The 17,412-nt window shown below is 42.1% G+C and overlaps 1 protein-coding gene across 1 annotated transcript in view; it reads left to right on the forward strand.

Moving 5' to 3' along the window:
* Positions 1-17,163, forward strand: part of LOC137345196 (NACHT, LRR and PYD domains-containing protein 3-like) — a 31,510-nt gene extending 14,347 nt beyond the window's left edge. Inside the window, exons 5-10 of the mRNA XM_068008658.1 lie at positions 2,896-3,067; positions 3,178-3,243; positions 9,372-11,127; positions 15,762-15,848; positions 16,036-16,203; positions 16,375-17,163. Coding sequence (XP_067864759.1) covers positions 2,896-3,067; positions 3,178-3,243; positions 9,372-11,127; positions 15,762-15,848; positions 16,036-16,203; positions 16,375-16,462 — 2,337 coding nt within the window. The 3' untranslated portion in view covers positions 16,463-17,163. The remainder of the gene's footprint in view (positions 1-2,895; positions 3,068-3,177; positions 3,244-9,371; positions 11,128-15,761; positions 15,849-16,035; positions 16,204-16,374) is intronic.
* The last annotated feature ends 249 nt before the right edge of the window (positions 17,164-17,412 follow it).

Genomic DNA, 17,412 nt, shown 5'->3' on the forward strand with positions numbered 1-17,412 from the left:
GCAATGAATTATATAAGTAGGGAAGTCTTGGTACAGCTGTAGTGAGACCGCAACTAGAGTATTGTGTACAGTTTTGGTCTCTCTATTTAAGAAGGGATATACTTGCATTGGAGACAGTTCAGAGAAGGTTCACGAGGCTGATTCCTGGGATGAAGGGTTTGTCTGATGAGGAAAGGCTGAGCAGGTTTGGCCTATACTCAGTGGAGTTTAGAAGAATGAGAGTTAAACTTAATGAACTATATCATATTCTGATGGGGCTTGACAGGGTAGCTGCTGAACAGATGTTTCTGCTCGTGGGGGGAATCTTGAAATAGCACGTACATTTTCAGAACAAGGGTTTTTCCAGTTAAGGCAGAGATGAGGAGGAATTTCTTCTCTCAGAGCGAAGTTAATTTTTGGCATTCTCTACTCCTGAGAGGAGTGGAGGTTGGGTCATTGAATATATTCAAGCCTTAACTAGACATATTATGAACTACAAGGGAGCCAAGGGTTATGGGTGCAGACAGGAAGGTGGAGCAGACACAATGTCCCGGGCACATCCATCACCATCCCCGGTTATGCCCCGCCCATCGGCAGGAGAGATCCAGCAGGTACGGCGGCACAGTGATTAACAGTTTAAGCACTTAGAATTCCGACACTCCTTCACCAAATTCCTGAGTTAAATACACTGTAGACAGGTACTGTATCGAAGAGGACTCCGTGTTTCTTACTCCCAACAGCCATGTTATGTAACACAAGGTATACCTGTAGACAGTGGAGAGTTCACCCCCTCCAACCCTGATCCAGACTGATAATCTTACTCGGACTCCTTGGTGACAAACTCGGTGAAATGCTGCACTGATATCACGACATTTATTTTCACCTCATCTCTGGAATTCAACCCTTTTGTCCATCTTTGGACCAAGGCAGTAATGAGGTCTGGAGTGTAAACCGTGGCGCGGAGTCAACTCCCCCTTGGCCTCTTTATTCCCCTCACCCACTTGATCCTGGCCGTCACGTGGGACTAAGTCCTCTTAATTCAGGCTCAGGCTGGGTGTTTGGGATATCGGGGTTACAGGAGAGCCACCCTCCACTTAATCCACCGGCTACAGTTAATGGCTTAGTACAAAGAGGAGGAAACTCAGTGCTTTCTTTAACTATCAATTTACTTTATTCACGTTGTTGTGCAATGTAAGAATAAGGCTTATACACTTGGTTAGACAAAAGCATGCAACTCAAACTGGGTTATACAGTTAATAACAAAGCTAGCTAGAATTGATAAGCACACTCACTAGGTTCCTCTGACCTTTACCTGACCTAAGTCACAGAAAACAAATGATAATACCCGAAAAAGGGGGGAGCTGACGCTGGCCAGGCGTTCCGTTCTATCTCTCTTTTACGTCGTCGCGGCGTTGCCCACGCAGGGTTTTCCACTTCCGCGGGAGTTTCTCACTGGCTCTATGCCCGAGATTCTCCAAACTTATTCTCTTTCTTATCTCTTCAAAGCTGTGCTGTTTCCTTCCGGTTGGTTTAGGCTTGCTCACCTCGTTCGTATCTTCTCCTTATTGGCCCAGGCCCAAAGACCCCGGTATCACACCCGTGTCCAAATAAGGCTCTATTCCTGTGATCTCTCTCCTTGTCTTGTCACATAAATTAATTAGTTCAAACCGCTTTTTACCAGCACAGGCCAGTGTCTGAGCTCCGGTTACTTTAGTTCATGAACTATCCAGCAGTTTGTAACAGAATCTGTACTTCTTGCAGCCCCTGGCCAACAGGAGTTGATTGGTCCTGGCAGAACTCATATTGAGCATCAAAGACGAAGTTATCAGTGAGTAACTGCCGCTTGTTAATTTAGTTGAAGACTCCTTCCATGACGTTCCTGGTGATTGAGTAAGCTGTTGGGGCAGTACTTGATCGTTTTGGAATTGTTCAGCTTTTTGTGAACAGAGCACATCTGTGCAACTCTTTACATTATCGTGCAGATGCAGTGTTGCTGTTGTAATGGAAAAGCATGGATTGAGACAACGCTAGTTCTAGATCATGTGTTCAAAGGCTAGATTCATAATGTTGGTATGACCCTCGCCTTTTCTATGTACAGACACACAGACATTTCTTGACATCAGCTGCAGTGAATCAGATTGGTTGGAAGCTAGATATCAGCTGCCCTTGTCAACCTCAGAGCATCCTCCATGTGGTGTTCAACATGGAATGACACTGATTCTTTAGCTGCAGGAGGGTGGAAGGTCGCAATCAGCAGAAGCTTTCCTTGCCCTTGTTTACCTAAAGCCGATAGTTCTTGGACCCCTTTTTACTCTTGTATATCATTCTTTTCTCAGCCTGTTTCACAGGCAACCACATCAGTGAAAGGCTGGTATCACGTATTGACCAGATCTAAAGGACATTAGGTTTTACAACAATCCTTTTTATGGGTGCTGATTTTTATTGGAAAATTTGGATTTGAACTTCTCATTTCCGTATTATTGGTTCACTAACATAACCAACACGCTAAAATAAAAGCAAAATACTGCGGATGCTGGAAATCTGAAACAAAAACAAGAAATGCTGGATTCACTCAGCAGGTCTGGCAGCATCTGTGGAAAGAGAAGCAGAGTTAACGTTTCGGGTCAGTGACCCTTCTTCGGAACTGGATGGAGTTAAGGCATAGATACAGAACAGCCATGATCTGATTGAATCGTGTAACAAGCTCGATGGTTTGAATGGTTTACTTCTATTCCCATGTAACTAAGATACTTGCAGATTATCCCATGCACTGGATGGATCAGTACCTGACCCCATGACTGTTTTCTGTGCTCAAAACAACTGGAAGTGACCATCACAGAGCACATCCCATCCTTCTGATCCTCAGTGTTTATATTTTACACCGTTCCTCAAGATCTGCATTATTATACTTTACAGAAAGTCATTGAGCTCCTGGAGAAGGGAAACAGGGTGGACAGTTCCAAACTTCTCCTAAATCTGGTGCTGGATAAAGGCTCGCGGGCCCAAAGGGTGATGTGGGAATCCTTTGTGAAAATGCGCCATGGGTTACCAAAGTTGGACAAACTACTGAAAGAAATACAGGAACTTGGTACGGCAAAAAAATCGCACACTGAATTCAATTTCAGATTTTAACACAACAGAATTTTACTGCAATATTTCACAGTTCTGGTTTCATGAAGATTAATTGATTTTTAACAGGTTCTGATCCATTTTACTTGAAGAACATTGCACGTGCTTTACCCGAAGTATCCAACGGCCTGAAAGGTAAGTGACGAAATGGAGATTTCACAATGTTTAATCCACTTCTGAGAATCAGGAAGATTGACTCCAGCTGCTTATTTAGATTTTTACGCTGAGAAACCCTATACACACATGAATGGATCCCGATACATTGAAAAGAGCGAATCGATGCTGGCATGATACAAATGCATTGCATTATTCTATGCACACTTGGTTCGTTTTGGCCACCCTGTGAATACCAATTCAAACCTCCTCTGTCCCATATCGACACCTTGGGCTCGCATGTAATTATTTCTTGATTTATTTATTAATGTTTACCCGCCTCCCTACACTGCTGTAAGTTTTACGCAAACATGTTATCATTTTCGCAACACAGAATGAGAGATCCAAAAAATGTTCCATCTACCTGAGAAGCTGCAACGGTGTTCACACAATTCATTAATTGTTAATTCGTGGAGAACTGTGATAAATATACAGTGTTCAGGGTGTGTAGGATGTCACGGGCTATGTTCCTAACGGTAGTGGAAGAGAGAGTCCCATTCGACACAAAATAATACTGCATTATGTCAGAAGCCTTTACAGACCGAATTTATCACAGAATCATAGAATAGCAGTGGCAGGAAGGAAACCATTCGGCCGATCGAGACCGTGCCTGCTAATTCGAAGAGCACATCAGTTAGTCCTATTCCCCCGTTCTTCCATCATATCCCTTCATTTCTGTTTTCTCCAAATATTTATCCAATCCCATTTTTAAAATCTACTATTGAATTTGTTTCCACCACGTCTTCTAAACTTCCTCGTTAAGTCATTAGTGTGCAGCAAAATTTAATGACAACACGAAGCATATTTTAAATGTCCTAAACATACATTACAGGAAACTAAGACCAAAATGGAACAAAGGAATATTATAATTGGCAGAACGGTTCACATTTTACGATTTAACATCATACTTAGTGAAGTAATGGTCAACGTGGATGAATGAAGAAATAAGGGCACAACTGAAACGGAAGAAAAAAACATACATTAATTGCATAGGCGGAAAATGAAATGATAAAAGGAAATGCTAAGAGATTATTACAGAAGTCAAAAGACGATGAGGAAAGAAAGGAGTAGCTAAAATAAATTATCAAGGATCATCAAGAAATATAGTACAGCATTCCACAGACATATAACTAATGAAAGAAAAATCAAACTTTTTTTTTTGCCACTATCTATGATGAAATCACAGGTAATGACTGCAAAATGACTGATAGATCAAATCATTACTTTGCCTCGATATTTACTCGGGAGATTAACAAGGTGGACATGGCATTTGTCAGAGATGAAAATAAAGAAAGAAAATTATGATAGAATTGGAAGATAAATGAGAACTTAGAGTCAATAAAACCCCGGGTCTAGTTCTATTGCCGTGGACATTTTAAAATAGGTTCAAGAAGAGATTGAAGAGGTATATTTACATATAGACAAAACTTCCTTTGAAAATGGAATCGTGCCACTGCTAATGTAATTCTTATGTTTAAAAAGGAAGATGGAACAAATCCAGGGAACTAAAGACTAGCTAGTTTAACACAAACACAAGAAATGCTGGAATCACTCAGCAGGTCTGGCAGCATCTGTGAAAAGAGAAGCAGAAAGGGGTAGACGAGGTTGATCTACTGGGAGTAATTGTATTTTCAAAATGCCACCGGAATGGTCGCAAACAGTACTTCATGACTGATGTCAGCACATATGGAGTCAGGGATAGGTAGCATTCACAATGATCAGTGCTGGGAACTCTGTTGTTTGTTATTTATATCAACGATTTAGACATGGGAATCGGAAGTACCATTTCAAAATTGGTGACCGACACTAAATTGGGGGAAGACATGATTTAACTTGCACAATTGGCATATAATTGGCAAATGAACTGAAGTATAGATAATAGTAAGGTGCTTTATAATGGTAGAATGAATAAGAATGTCTCAAACTCCATGGCAAATGCGTTTCTAAATAATGCAGACGGGCACAGGGATCAAGAGACACACGTACAGAAATCAGTAAGAGCAGTAATGCTGCTTAATAAAGCTATCTAAAAAAGCAATAAAGAAAAGACACTTGAGTGCATTTATAGATGAATGGAATGCAGCAGCATGATATTTCTGGGGAAAAAAACTGGTATATACATTGGTGAGACCACATTTGGAATACGATGAGCATTTTTGACTCCGTGTTGTAAAATGGTTATAGAAGCACTGGTGAAAGTGTAAAAAAAAGAGTCAATTAAATAGTATGATACCTGATATATTTTTCAGAAATGATTGAACAGGTTGGGTTCCTTTTCTCTAGAAAACAAAAGACTAAAGGGTTACCTGAAAACGGTCTTTAGGATTAATGAAAAAAAAAGATAGCACTGACCAGCCGCTATAAATATAGATTAGATTAGAGATACAGCACTGAAACAGGCCCTTCGGCCCACCGAGTCTGTGCCGAACATCAACCACCCATTTATACTAATCCTACACTAATCCCATATTCCAACCAAACATCCCCACCTGTCCCTATGTTTCCCTACCACCTACCTATACTAGTGACAATTTATCATGGCCAATTAACCTATCAACCTGCAAGTCTTTTGGCTTGTGGGAGGAAACCGGAGCACCCGGAGAAAACCCACGCAGACACAGGGAGAACTTGCAAACTCCACACAGGCAGTACCCGGAATCGAACCCGGGTCCCTGGAGCTGTGAGGCTGCGGTGCTAACCACTGCGCCACTGTGCCGCCCCATACTATTTATAACATAGTAATAAATCCATCAGGAAAAGTTTCTATACCAAGATATGCAGTTTTGGTCTCCTTACCTGAGAAAGGATGTACTGGCACTGGAGAGGGCGCAGAGGAGGTTCACTGGGTTGATTCTGGAGTTGAGGGGGTTGGTTTATGAGGAGAGACTGAGTAGATTGGGATTATATTCATTGGAATTCAGAAGAATGAGGGGGGATCTTATAGAAACATATAAAATTATGAAGGGAATAGATAAGATACAAGTGGAGAGAATGTTTCCACTGGCAGGTGAAGCTAGGACAAGAGGGCATAGCCTCAAGATTAGAGGGAGCAGATTTAGGACTGAATTAAGAAGGAACTTCTTCACCCAGAGGGTTGTTAATCTATGGAATTCCTTGCCCAGTGAAGTAGTTGATGCTTCTTCAGTAAACGTTTTTAAAGCTAAGGTAGATATCTTTTTGAATAATAAAGGAATTAAGGGATACGGTGAGAACGCGGGTAAGTGGATCTGAGTCCACGAAAAGATCAGCCATGATCTTATTGAATGGCGGAGCAGGCTCAAGGGGCCGGACGGCCTACTCCTGCTCCTAGTTCTTATGTTCTTATACCAAGATAGTGGTTAGAATGTGGAACTTGCTGCCACGTAGAGTAGTTGATGCAAACAGCATAGATGCAATCAGGAAGAACCATATAAACACATGATGCAGAAAGGAATAGTGGGCATGTTCGTAGTGTTAGATGAAGAAGGGTAGGAGGATGCACGTGGAACATGAAATCTGGCGTACACGTCTTGGGCCAAATGGCTTTTTCAGTGCTCTAAATACTATGCAATATTATGAATTTGACTAATGTTCTAATTTTAATTGGTGATATCACCAGACGATTATAAAATAATATCAATGAATTCACGTGTAAAACCGCTGAAAAACTGTTCATAATAATGAAACACCATATAACTAGAAAGTGATTAGGGTCGGGAAATACCATTTGGTCCCACTAATCCTGTCGCTATTCCAGCGAAGACGCCATCTACCCTTCCAGTCAATAAATCAATGGATTTGTGTTCAATTGTCCCTTGACCCCACTTACATTCCCCTTTAGTGTTCTTCCTGGGTAACTGGCCTCTGCTCTATTACCCTCTGGGTGAGCAAATTGCCCTGATTTTGCTTCTTACTTCTGAATTTTAATTCTCTCCGTTATGAATTATTTTGGTAATTGTGAGTCTGTTTACCCCACTAACATTGTAAATTCATTGAATCATTGCAATACTGCAGCACTTTGACCAAGCAGAATGCATCAAACTCAGTCACCCTTCCCTCAAAATAAACTCAGAAATCCTTAAATAATCTTTCTGTTTCCCCCTTTGTACCTTTAGAATGGCAATAAAATTTATCTCTGATCAGGTGACTACAGAAGTGTAGGTAATTCCCCAAATATTATGCATGAGTCCTGACAAAACAACAATTTAATGCCCATTTATTCTTACCTGTTTCTTTCCCAGTGCAAGTACTACCCAAGCTATGGGTACGTCATCATAGTGATGATATTTACTGGACTAATAATCCAGAGGTCTGAACCGTTCATCTGGGTACGTCAGTTTAAATCCACCAGGGCAGTTTGCAAATTGAGTTCAGTTAATTAAATAAATCTGGAATAAAAAGTTTGTCTCAGTCATGGTGAGCTTGAAGCAATGGGATTGTCATTAAAAAAAAATACTATTCTGTAGGGAAGGAAACCTGCCCTCCTTAACTGCTCTGGGCCCAGAGAAATGTAATTGCTTCTTAAATTACCTATAAAATGGCCCAGTAATCTACACTCCTGTATCAGGCCGCTACAAAAAGAAAAAAATAGAACAGGTGGCCGGCCCACAACCACCTTCGCAAACATGAGTGGGCGGGTTATCTTTGTATGACGCCTACATCGTATGAATTCCTGTGCACTGGGAAAGAGACAGATTTCGTCTGGGTAGGAATTGCACTGTTGAGGCTGGAGGTAACAAACGACATGTTCAGAGTTCCAGCAGCAGATGACCGAAGGCAAGAAAAGTGGTGTGCATTGTCATGGAGGTGGAATTAGGTAGTCGAAGATATTGGGTCAGAGATCTGTTAAGGGACAAATAGGATGTTGAATGGAACATCTGTGCAATCACAGTCTGTCCCTCTCTCCGAGTATGGAATATACCAGAAACCTGATACTTCAACAATGGAACTTCAATACATTCGCAGTCTGTTCCTCTCCCAGTGCGCACAATATCCCAGATAACCTGTCCAAGACCTGATACAATAACAGTGGATCTTCTGACCTTTCAGAGACATTCTATTTCCCTGTGCACACAATACTCTAGTTAACCTGTACAAGTCTGACACAATAACTGTTGAACTCAGTACATTCAGAGTCTGTTCCTCTCCAGGTACATCCAATACTTCAGGTAACCTGTCCAAGATCAGATACGTAAACAGTGGAATTCAGTAGATTAGATTAGATTAGATTAGAGATACAGCACTGAAACAGGCCCTTCGGACCACCGAGTCTGTGCCGACCATCAACCACCCTGAGTACAATCAGATTCAGTTCTTCTACCATTACACAGTATCCCAGAAACCCAGCTCAATTTCCCAAACAATAGCAGCGGGACTCCTGCTCATTCACAGTCTGTCCCTCTTCTACTGATGTCAAATATCCTAGTTCCCATTTTTGTAACAGGTAAGCACGACTGACAGTTTGAAAGACTGATGCATTGGAACATCTGCTGCTGTATAACCAGGATCACGTGAGGAATTGTTTAGTTTAGAGATACAGCACTGAAACAGGCCCTTCTGCCCACCGAGTCTGTGCTGACCATCAACCACCCATTTATACTAATCCTACACTAATTCCATATTCCTACCAATTGCTAATGGCCAATTTACCTATCAACCTGCAAGTCTTTAGCATGTGGGAGGAAACCGGAGCACCCGGAGGGAAGCCACACAGACACAGGGAGAACTTGCAAACTCCACACAGGCAGTACCCAGAATTGAACCCGGGTCGCTGGAGCTGTGAGGCTGCGGTGCTAACCACTGTGCCACTGTGCTGCTCTTAATTGTAATGAGATGTCGATAGTACAGGGCAAGCTGGATAACATTAACCATCAGAGAGAAAATATCACCTTCATAGGAATCTCTTCGTTCAGTCAATTTTAGAATCAAGTGTGGAGTTGAAGCTTATCTCAGCCATTGCACACTTTAAAGTAAGGTTCCCATTAACTGAATTTTAATTTCACTCGAATCTCTACTGAAGCTGTGAAGTAAATCTGGATACATTTTACTGAATATTAACATTTAATTGAGAAGTTGTTTTCATTTCAATACGACCGACATTGAGAACCACTTTTTGTCTCTTCCAATTAAAGATGTTCAACAGAAACACAAGGAAGCACTTCGGATAGAAACTGAAAAACTGAAAGTGAGTACTATCCGAATGAAGGAGAAGGTTAAGATTTTCCAGCTTTTTGAACGATACGTGGAGCTAACGCTCATTTCTACTGATCGAGATCAGAGACTGGTAGAACATGAACTACTGGCAAGAGGCCGAGACCATGAAATGTGGAGGCAGAAACATCTCCAGAGAGAACTGGAAATAATTCGAACTGATCAATTATTCCAGAGCAGTTTTTCCTGCAGAAAATCCAAATCTGGGAGTTCAGCAGCAGTGAGTGGTGTCGCAGGGATTGGAAAAACAACAATGGTACAAAAGATTGTTTATGACTGGGCCACTGGGAAAATATACCCAAACTTTCAATTTGTTTTCAGTTTTAAATTCCAGGATTTGAACTTTATTAACTCTAGAGTAAACCTGAGGAATCTGATACTGGATCAGTATCCTTACTTTGGGAATGTTCTGGGAGAGCTCTGGAAGAATCCAGAGGGATTGCTGTTTATATTTGATGGTTTGGATGAATTCAAGGACACGATCGATTTTACTGACAATCGGAGAAATACAGAACCTCAGTACATGTGCACAGATCCTGAATGCTGGTGTGAAGTGTCTGACATTGTGTACAGTTTAATACAACACAAGCTGCTCCCAGGATGTTCAGTGCTAGTGACCACCCGCCCCACTGAATTACATTTATTGGAAAAGGCTGAGATCAGTGTCTGGGCTGAAATCCTGGGATTTGTTGGGGAAGAGCAGAAGGAATATTTCAACAAGTTTTTTGAAGATCAGACGGTGGCAGCAGCTGTTTTCAAACACGTGGAGGAGAATGAGATCCTGTACACCATGTGCTACAACCCTTCCTACTGCTGCATCCTCTGTCAGTCACTGGGTCCCTTCTTCACACAAAGAGACAGGAAACAGCAGCAAGTTCCCAAGACCATCACCCAGCTATATTCCTACTATATTTACAACATTCTGAAAAACCATGGCCGAGAGATTGAAAACCCCCGTGATGTGTTACTGAAGATCGGTGAGATGGCCTTCACAGGAGTCTCCGAGAAGAAGATTGTGTTTGGAAATGGAGATTTGATCGAGTATAATCTGCAACCTTCCCAGTTCCCCTCTGGGTTTTTGGTGGAACTTTTGGAGAGAGATGATTCTGCTCAGAATGTGGTTTACACATTCCCGCACCTCACCATTCAGGAGTTTTTAGCTGCACTTGCACAATTTCTGTCTCCAGATCTAAGGGACATCCAGAAACTCCTCAGTGAAGCCCGCAGAAAGGAAGATGGACGATTTGTGCTATTTCTCCGTTTTGTTGCTGGTCTGTCCTCCCCACAGTCAGCTTCTCCCCTGGAAGATTTTCTGGGTCCATTTTTTCATCAAACAACATGCCGAGTGATTGACTGGGTGAAGGAGAAAATTGAGGGACGGATTGGAAACACATGGAGTAAAACTGGTAAACGGGACCTCCTGGATGCATTGCACTTCCTGTACGAGACTCAGAACAAAGCACTGGCTCGAGCGACAGTAGGATGTTTGGAAGCACTTAAGTTTGGAGATTTTGACGCAGCAAGAGTGTTACAACTGACCCCAAGTGACTGTGCGGTCCTGTCTCATGTCATTGGTCTCTGTGATACAATAAAAGAACTCAATTTGGAATTCTGCAACATTCAATTTGAAGGACTCCAGCAGCTGGGACCCACATTGCACAAATGTCAGGAGTTGAAGTAATTGTTTATTTATCTCTAACTGTTGGGCTAATTGCAGAACCTTCACGGATTGTGCTGTCGTTCCACAATGAGCGGAAGCAAGTTAATCTGTTAAACCAGATAAATCAGCATTAACTCTCATTCTTCTAAACTACAGAGGTTATAGGCCTATTCTACTCAATGTAATCAATCTCACCACATCGTAAAACCTCCTCAACTCAGAAATCAATCGAGTGGGCGGATGCTTCCCCCTTCTCTCCCTCCCATCGATTCAGATACCTCTCCTTCCGTGCAGAGCCCCAAACCACTCTGTGCTCCAGGATTGGTCTTCCCAAAGCCCTGTACAATTGCAGCAAGGCTTCTTCCTCTTCTACTCCAAAGCCCTTGCAATAGATGCCAACATACCATTTTCTAATTGCTTGTACCTGCATGTTAACTTCTGCGTTTCTTGTGCAAGGGCACTCAGATTCCCTCAAACACTAACATTTAATAGTTACTTACCTTCTAAATAAATAATCCGTTTTTTTTCTATTCTTCCTACATCAGTAATAACCTCACATGTCCCCACATTGCAATGCATCTGACGACTTCCTGCACACTTACTTTACCTATCCAAATCTCTTTGAAGACGTTTGCGTCCTCCTCACAACTTGCATTCGCACCTAGTTTTGTATCATCAGAAAACGTGGACGCATTACACTTGGTCCCTTCATCAAAGTCAGTAATATAGATTGTAAATACCTGAGTCTCCAGCACTGATCCCTGTGGCACCCCATTAATGGCAGCCTGACAACCTGAAAGTGACCCGTTTGCTCCTACTGTTTTCGGTCCTTTAACTAATCCTCTGTCCATGCTAATATATTACCCCGAAAGCACGAGCCCTTATCTTGTACAACAAAGTTTCAATTAGCACCATACGGAATGCCTTTTGAAATTCCAAAATACTACACCCACTTTATCTACACTGCTAGTTACATCCTCGTAAAATTTTAACCTATCTGTCAAACACGATTTCTCTTTCACAAAACCATTTTGGTTCTGCCTAATCATATAACGATTTTCTATGTGCTTTATTACCAGTTCACTAATAATTGACTCCTGCATTTTCCCGACGACTGGTATCGGGTTAATTGGCCTGTAGTTACCCTGTTTTATCTCTCTTAATTTTCTTGAATAGCGTTCTATCATTTGACATTTTCCAATCCACTGGAACTTGCCAAAATATTGGAAGATCGCATCCAGTGCACCAATTGTCTCTTCATCCGCCTCTGTAGAACACTTTTGATGCCAGCCATCAGGTCCATGGATCTGGCAGCTTTCAGACCCAATAATTTCTCCAGAATTTGTTTCTTAACTAATGCATTATATGCATTGCTATTTTCCTCTCCATTAAAGAGTGTCCTGCGCACTGTTACTTGCACAGAGACTGCTACTAACCACAGCAGTCCATCTTTGGAGCAGTCCCACCCTTTTCCCACGGAGCAGCAGCAACTTTCCCTGCAGGGCATTCGCTTGTTCTCATAACTCATCAATGACAAAACCCTTCACATTGCCCAATACATTTACCATCGCGTCGCCCAACTGGCAGTGCTCACGCCTATGAGTCAGAAGATTGTGGATTCAGGCTCCTCTCTCATAATCCAGGCATAGGAACATAGGAACATAGGAATAGGAGGACGCCCATCGAGCCAACAGCCCCCCCCCCCCCCCACCCACCCCCCCCCCCCTACCCCCATTCAATATGATCGCGGCTGATCTTACATAGCATTGCTTTTCCCATACTATCCTCATGTCCCCTGATGTCATTTGTATTTAGAAATCTGTCAATCTCTGCTTTGAACATACTCAATGACAGAACTTTCACAGCCCTCTGAGGTGGAGATTTCCAAAGATTCACAACTCTCTTCGCAAAGAAATTTCTCCTCATCTCTGTCCTAAGTGGCTTCCTTCATTTTTGAAATTGTGTAACCAGGTTCTAGACTCCCCAACCAGGGGAAATATCTTAGCTGCATCTACTCTGTCTATCCCTTTAAGTGTTTTATGGGTTTCACTGAGATCAGCTCTCATTCTTCGAAACTCGACAGAATACAGGCCCAGTTTCCCCAGTCCCTCTTCACAGGACAGTCCCGTCATCCTGGGAATACGTCTGGTGAACCTTCATTGCACTCCCTCTATGGCAATAATATTTTTCTTACAGTAAGGGGACCAAAACTACACACAGTACTCCAGTTGTGGTCTAACCAAGGTTCTATTCAATTGAAGCAAGACTTCACTACTCCTGTAACATACCATTAGCCTTCTTAATTGCTTGCTGCACCTGCATGTTAGCTTTCAGTGACTTATTGACAAGGACACCCAGGTCCCTTTATACAGCTACACCTTCTAATCTCTTACCATTTAAGAAATACTCTGCACAACTATTCCTTCTACCAAAGTGGAGAACCTCAGATTTTCCACATTATATTCCATCTGTCACGTTCTTGCCCACTCACTAAGTCTATCCAAATCACCTTGAAACCACTTTGCATCTTCCTCGCAATGCACATTCTCACCTAATTTTGTGTCATCCGTGAAGTTGCAGATATTACATTTGGTCCCCACATCCAAATCATTGATATATATTGTGAACAGCTGGGGCTCAAGCACTGATCCCTGCAGTAACCCACTAGTCACAGCCTGCCAACACAAGAATGACCCGTTTGTTCCTACTCTCTGCTTTATGCCTGTAAATCTGCCTGTTTAAGGGGAGGCTGTGGCGTAGTGGTATTGTCACTGGACTAGTAACCCAGAGGCCCAGGGTATTGCTCTGGGTTCGAATCCCACCACAGCAGAAGGTGGAATTTGAATTCAATTAATAAATCTGGAATGTAAAAGCTAGTCTAATATAGGCCATGAAACCATCGTCGATTATTGTAAAAACCCATCTGGTTCACTAATGTCCTATAGGGAAGGAAATCTGCTGTCCTTACCTGGTCTGGCCTATCATGTGACTCCAGACCCACAGCAATGTGGTTGACTCTTACATGCCCTCTGAAATGGCCTAGCAAGCCACTCAGTTGTATCTAACCACTGGCACTGTGGGTGTACCTACCCCACATGGACTGCAGTGGTTCAAGAAGGCAGCTCACCACGACCTTCTCAAGGGAAATTAGGGATGGGCAATAAATGCTGGCCTGGCCAGCGACGCCCACATCCAATGATTTTTTTTTTAAAACATACTTAATCTATGCCAGCATTATACCTCCTATCCCATGTGCTTTAATTTTGCCAATCAACCTCCTGTGAGGGATTTTATCAAAAGCCTTCTGAAAATCCAAGTATATCATGTCCACCGACTCCCCTTTATCAATTCTGTTAGTAACACCCTCAAAAGAACTCCAACGGATTCGTCAAATATGATTTCCCATTCATAAATCCGTGTTGACTGTGCCCAATCAGATCATTATTTTCCAAGAGTCCATTTATCACATCCTTTAGAATAGATTCTAGCATTTTCCCATTACTGATGTAAGGCTAACAGGTCTTAAATTCCCTGTTTTCTCTTTCCCTCCCTTCTTGGATAATGGGTTGACATTTGTGACCTTCCAATCTGCAGGAACCGCTCCAGAATTTATAGAATTTTTGAAGATGATCACCTACTATCTCCATAGCTACCTCTTTCAACACTCTGGGATGTAGAATATCAGGTCCTGGGGACTTATCAACCTTCAGCCCCATTAATTTCTCCAATACAACCTTCTTGCTAATACTAATTTCCTTCAATTCCTCATTCCCCCTAATCACTTGGATCTCTAATTCTGGGAGATTTCTTGTATCTTCCTCAGTGAAGACAGACACAAAGTCATCATTTAGCTTCTCTGCCATTTCTCTATTCCCCATTATAAATTCTCTTGACTCTGCCTGTAATGGACCCACTTTTGTCTCAGCCAAACGATTCCTTTTTATGTACCTCTTGAGACTTTTACAGTCTTTTTTTTTGCTAGCTATCTAATATTTCTTGAAAGACTATCCATTGCCTTGGTACTGTCTTAATTTTTAATGCATTTTCCCAATCAACCTCAGCCAATTTTCCTCTCCTACCTTCATAATTTCGTTTGTTCAAATTTGACACCCTGGCTTCAGATTGATCTTCCTCACTTTCAAATATCATATAAAATTCTATCATATTATGGCCTCTCATCCTAAATGTTCTCACTTTTGGAAGTAAAATCGGCTGATAAAAAGGTTCCACTCGAAAGGAGTTGGGGGTGTTATAACCCGAGTACAAACAAATATTGGCCAGTGAATGGGGCTTGTGCATAGCAGACAGCAGCTGGGTAAACAGGGGACAGTGAACCTGGGAATTTCCCAGAAACCATGTTAGAGTGCACAGAAATGGCAGTGTCCCTTATTGAGCTCCAGGAGGGTAATTCTGATCATTAGTGAATGAGGCCAGACTGAGAGATATTTAAATGCTTCACACAGATTTGTACCGACAGTAACTCCATATCTGGGTAGTTGGACAGCATGAGATTCATTGTCAGTGACAGGAAAATCTGTTCATTATTTTCCAGCAGTTTTTTTTTTCAGTAATGTAATATGCGACAGAAAATAAGCATCAGATCGAGCGTTTGACTCAGTTTGTTTCTCATTCTCTGTCTGTTTGTGTTCAGACTGAGTTACAATAAACTGGGGGATTCAGGAGTGAAACTATTGTCTGCGGCTTTGAGGAACCCAAACTGTAAAATACAGAAACTGGAGTAAGTATCAGACTGTGTGATATTGTGTTTATAATAACTAGACGTCTGACACTGTACATTGTTTTTCGTATTAACAATCGTGATATTAATAAACATTGCACATTATTATTCGTATCAGTAATAGTGTTGTACATAGACACTGGGGATTTGCTCTGAATCATGTTTTTTTTCTCTTTCTGATCCCCAGTCTATGGGATGCCGGTCTTACTGATTCTTGTGCTGAGGAGCTCGCTTCTGCTCTCAGTACAAACCAGTCACTGATGGTTCTGAACGTAGAAGAAAACGCCTTCACAGACCGATCTGTCCCCGTTCTCCGCCGCCTCATACTGAGCTGCAGCAGTCTGGAGCGGATCGGGTGAGTCTTTGTGTCAATGTTCAATGTATCAATTAAATCATTAATGGTATTCACGCATTCTAATGGATAATATTGGCCATTAATTATCATTGAATTGTTAACCCCAGTTTCCATGTTATTCACACGTTTGCTGAATCTGCTTATTTCCTGCTTATCTTTCATCTGTTTCAGGCTGTGGGCGAACCGTTTCAGTTCCAATGGAGAGGATGAACTGCGGTCATTGCAGGGATCCAGACCCAGACTGTGTGTGGGAGTGTGAATATTTCCATTCATGTGCATTATTGTTCTCGTTATATTAACATTTCGTCCGATTCTCTGTCCCTCTCTGTAACCAGACGCGCTGCAGCTTTAACTCCTATTCGCATTGACCAGTTTCCCAGGTTGAGCTGAGCGCTGGTCAACTCCCATTTGGAGTCCCAGCAGCCACACTCTGAGCTGTTTATGCATGATATCCAAGGTAAATGTTTCCCAATGCACAGTCAAGGAGGGCCCAGGGCGAGATGGGATTCCCAATGTTCTTTGCCCATGATGGTGAGGATTCGGAGTCTGTAAGGACACTGACATTTCCGTATTGCTGGCACTAAGAGAACAGATATTAGTGTTACCACAGCAATGGAACCTGGTGTACTGACTGCGGACTGAAAGTTCAAATGGAATCGCCTCCTAATGCAAACCATGAGCTTGTGAAAGGAACCGATGACCCCGCAAAACGTCCTGACAGAACTGCAGGGCCGAGGAAAGGACTTATTGTGACCCATTCTCATCTGGTTTTGTATAATGAGGTAATGCTGGAAATGTTTCCGACTTTGTTAATATTCACCTCTGCATCGCTGCCTCCTGGATTATGTAAGGAATTGATGAGAAATTATATTGTATGATGTTGAATTATGTGGTGCGTTATCTTAACAAGTGCATCTCATGGATTCTTACCCAATTAAAATTTGAAGCTAGTTTCAGAGAGTTTTAGCCCAAAGGCTCTAATCACTGCATTTCCCAGATAAATCTGAGTGTGGGTCAGAAGCAGAAACTCTGAAGGAAGCATCACGGAGAGCCAGATGAACAAAGGATCACGATTGAAGGAAGGTGACAAAGGAAAACAAGTGGATGAGAGACCAGTTAGCCAAAAATCTGTTGTTGGAAAATTGCTAGAGTCTGTACGTAAATATAGGATAACTGAACACGTTGAACATATTCACTGGTCAGAGAGAG

Source organism: Heterodontus francisci, chromosome 28 (assembly GCF_036365525.1).
Source record: "Heterodontus francisci isolate sHetFra1 chromosome 28, sHetFra1.hap1, whole genome shotgun sequence".
Lineage (NCBI taxonomy): Eukaryota > Metazoa > Chordata > Chondrichthyes > Heterodontiformes > Heterodontidae > Heterodontus > Heterodontus francisci.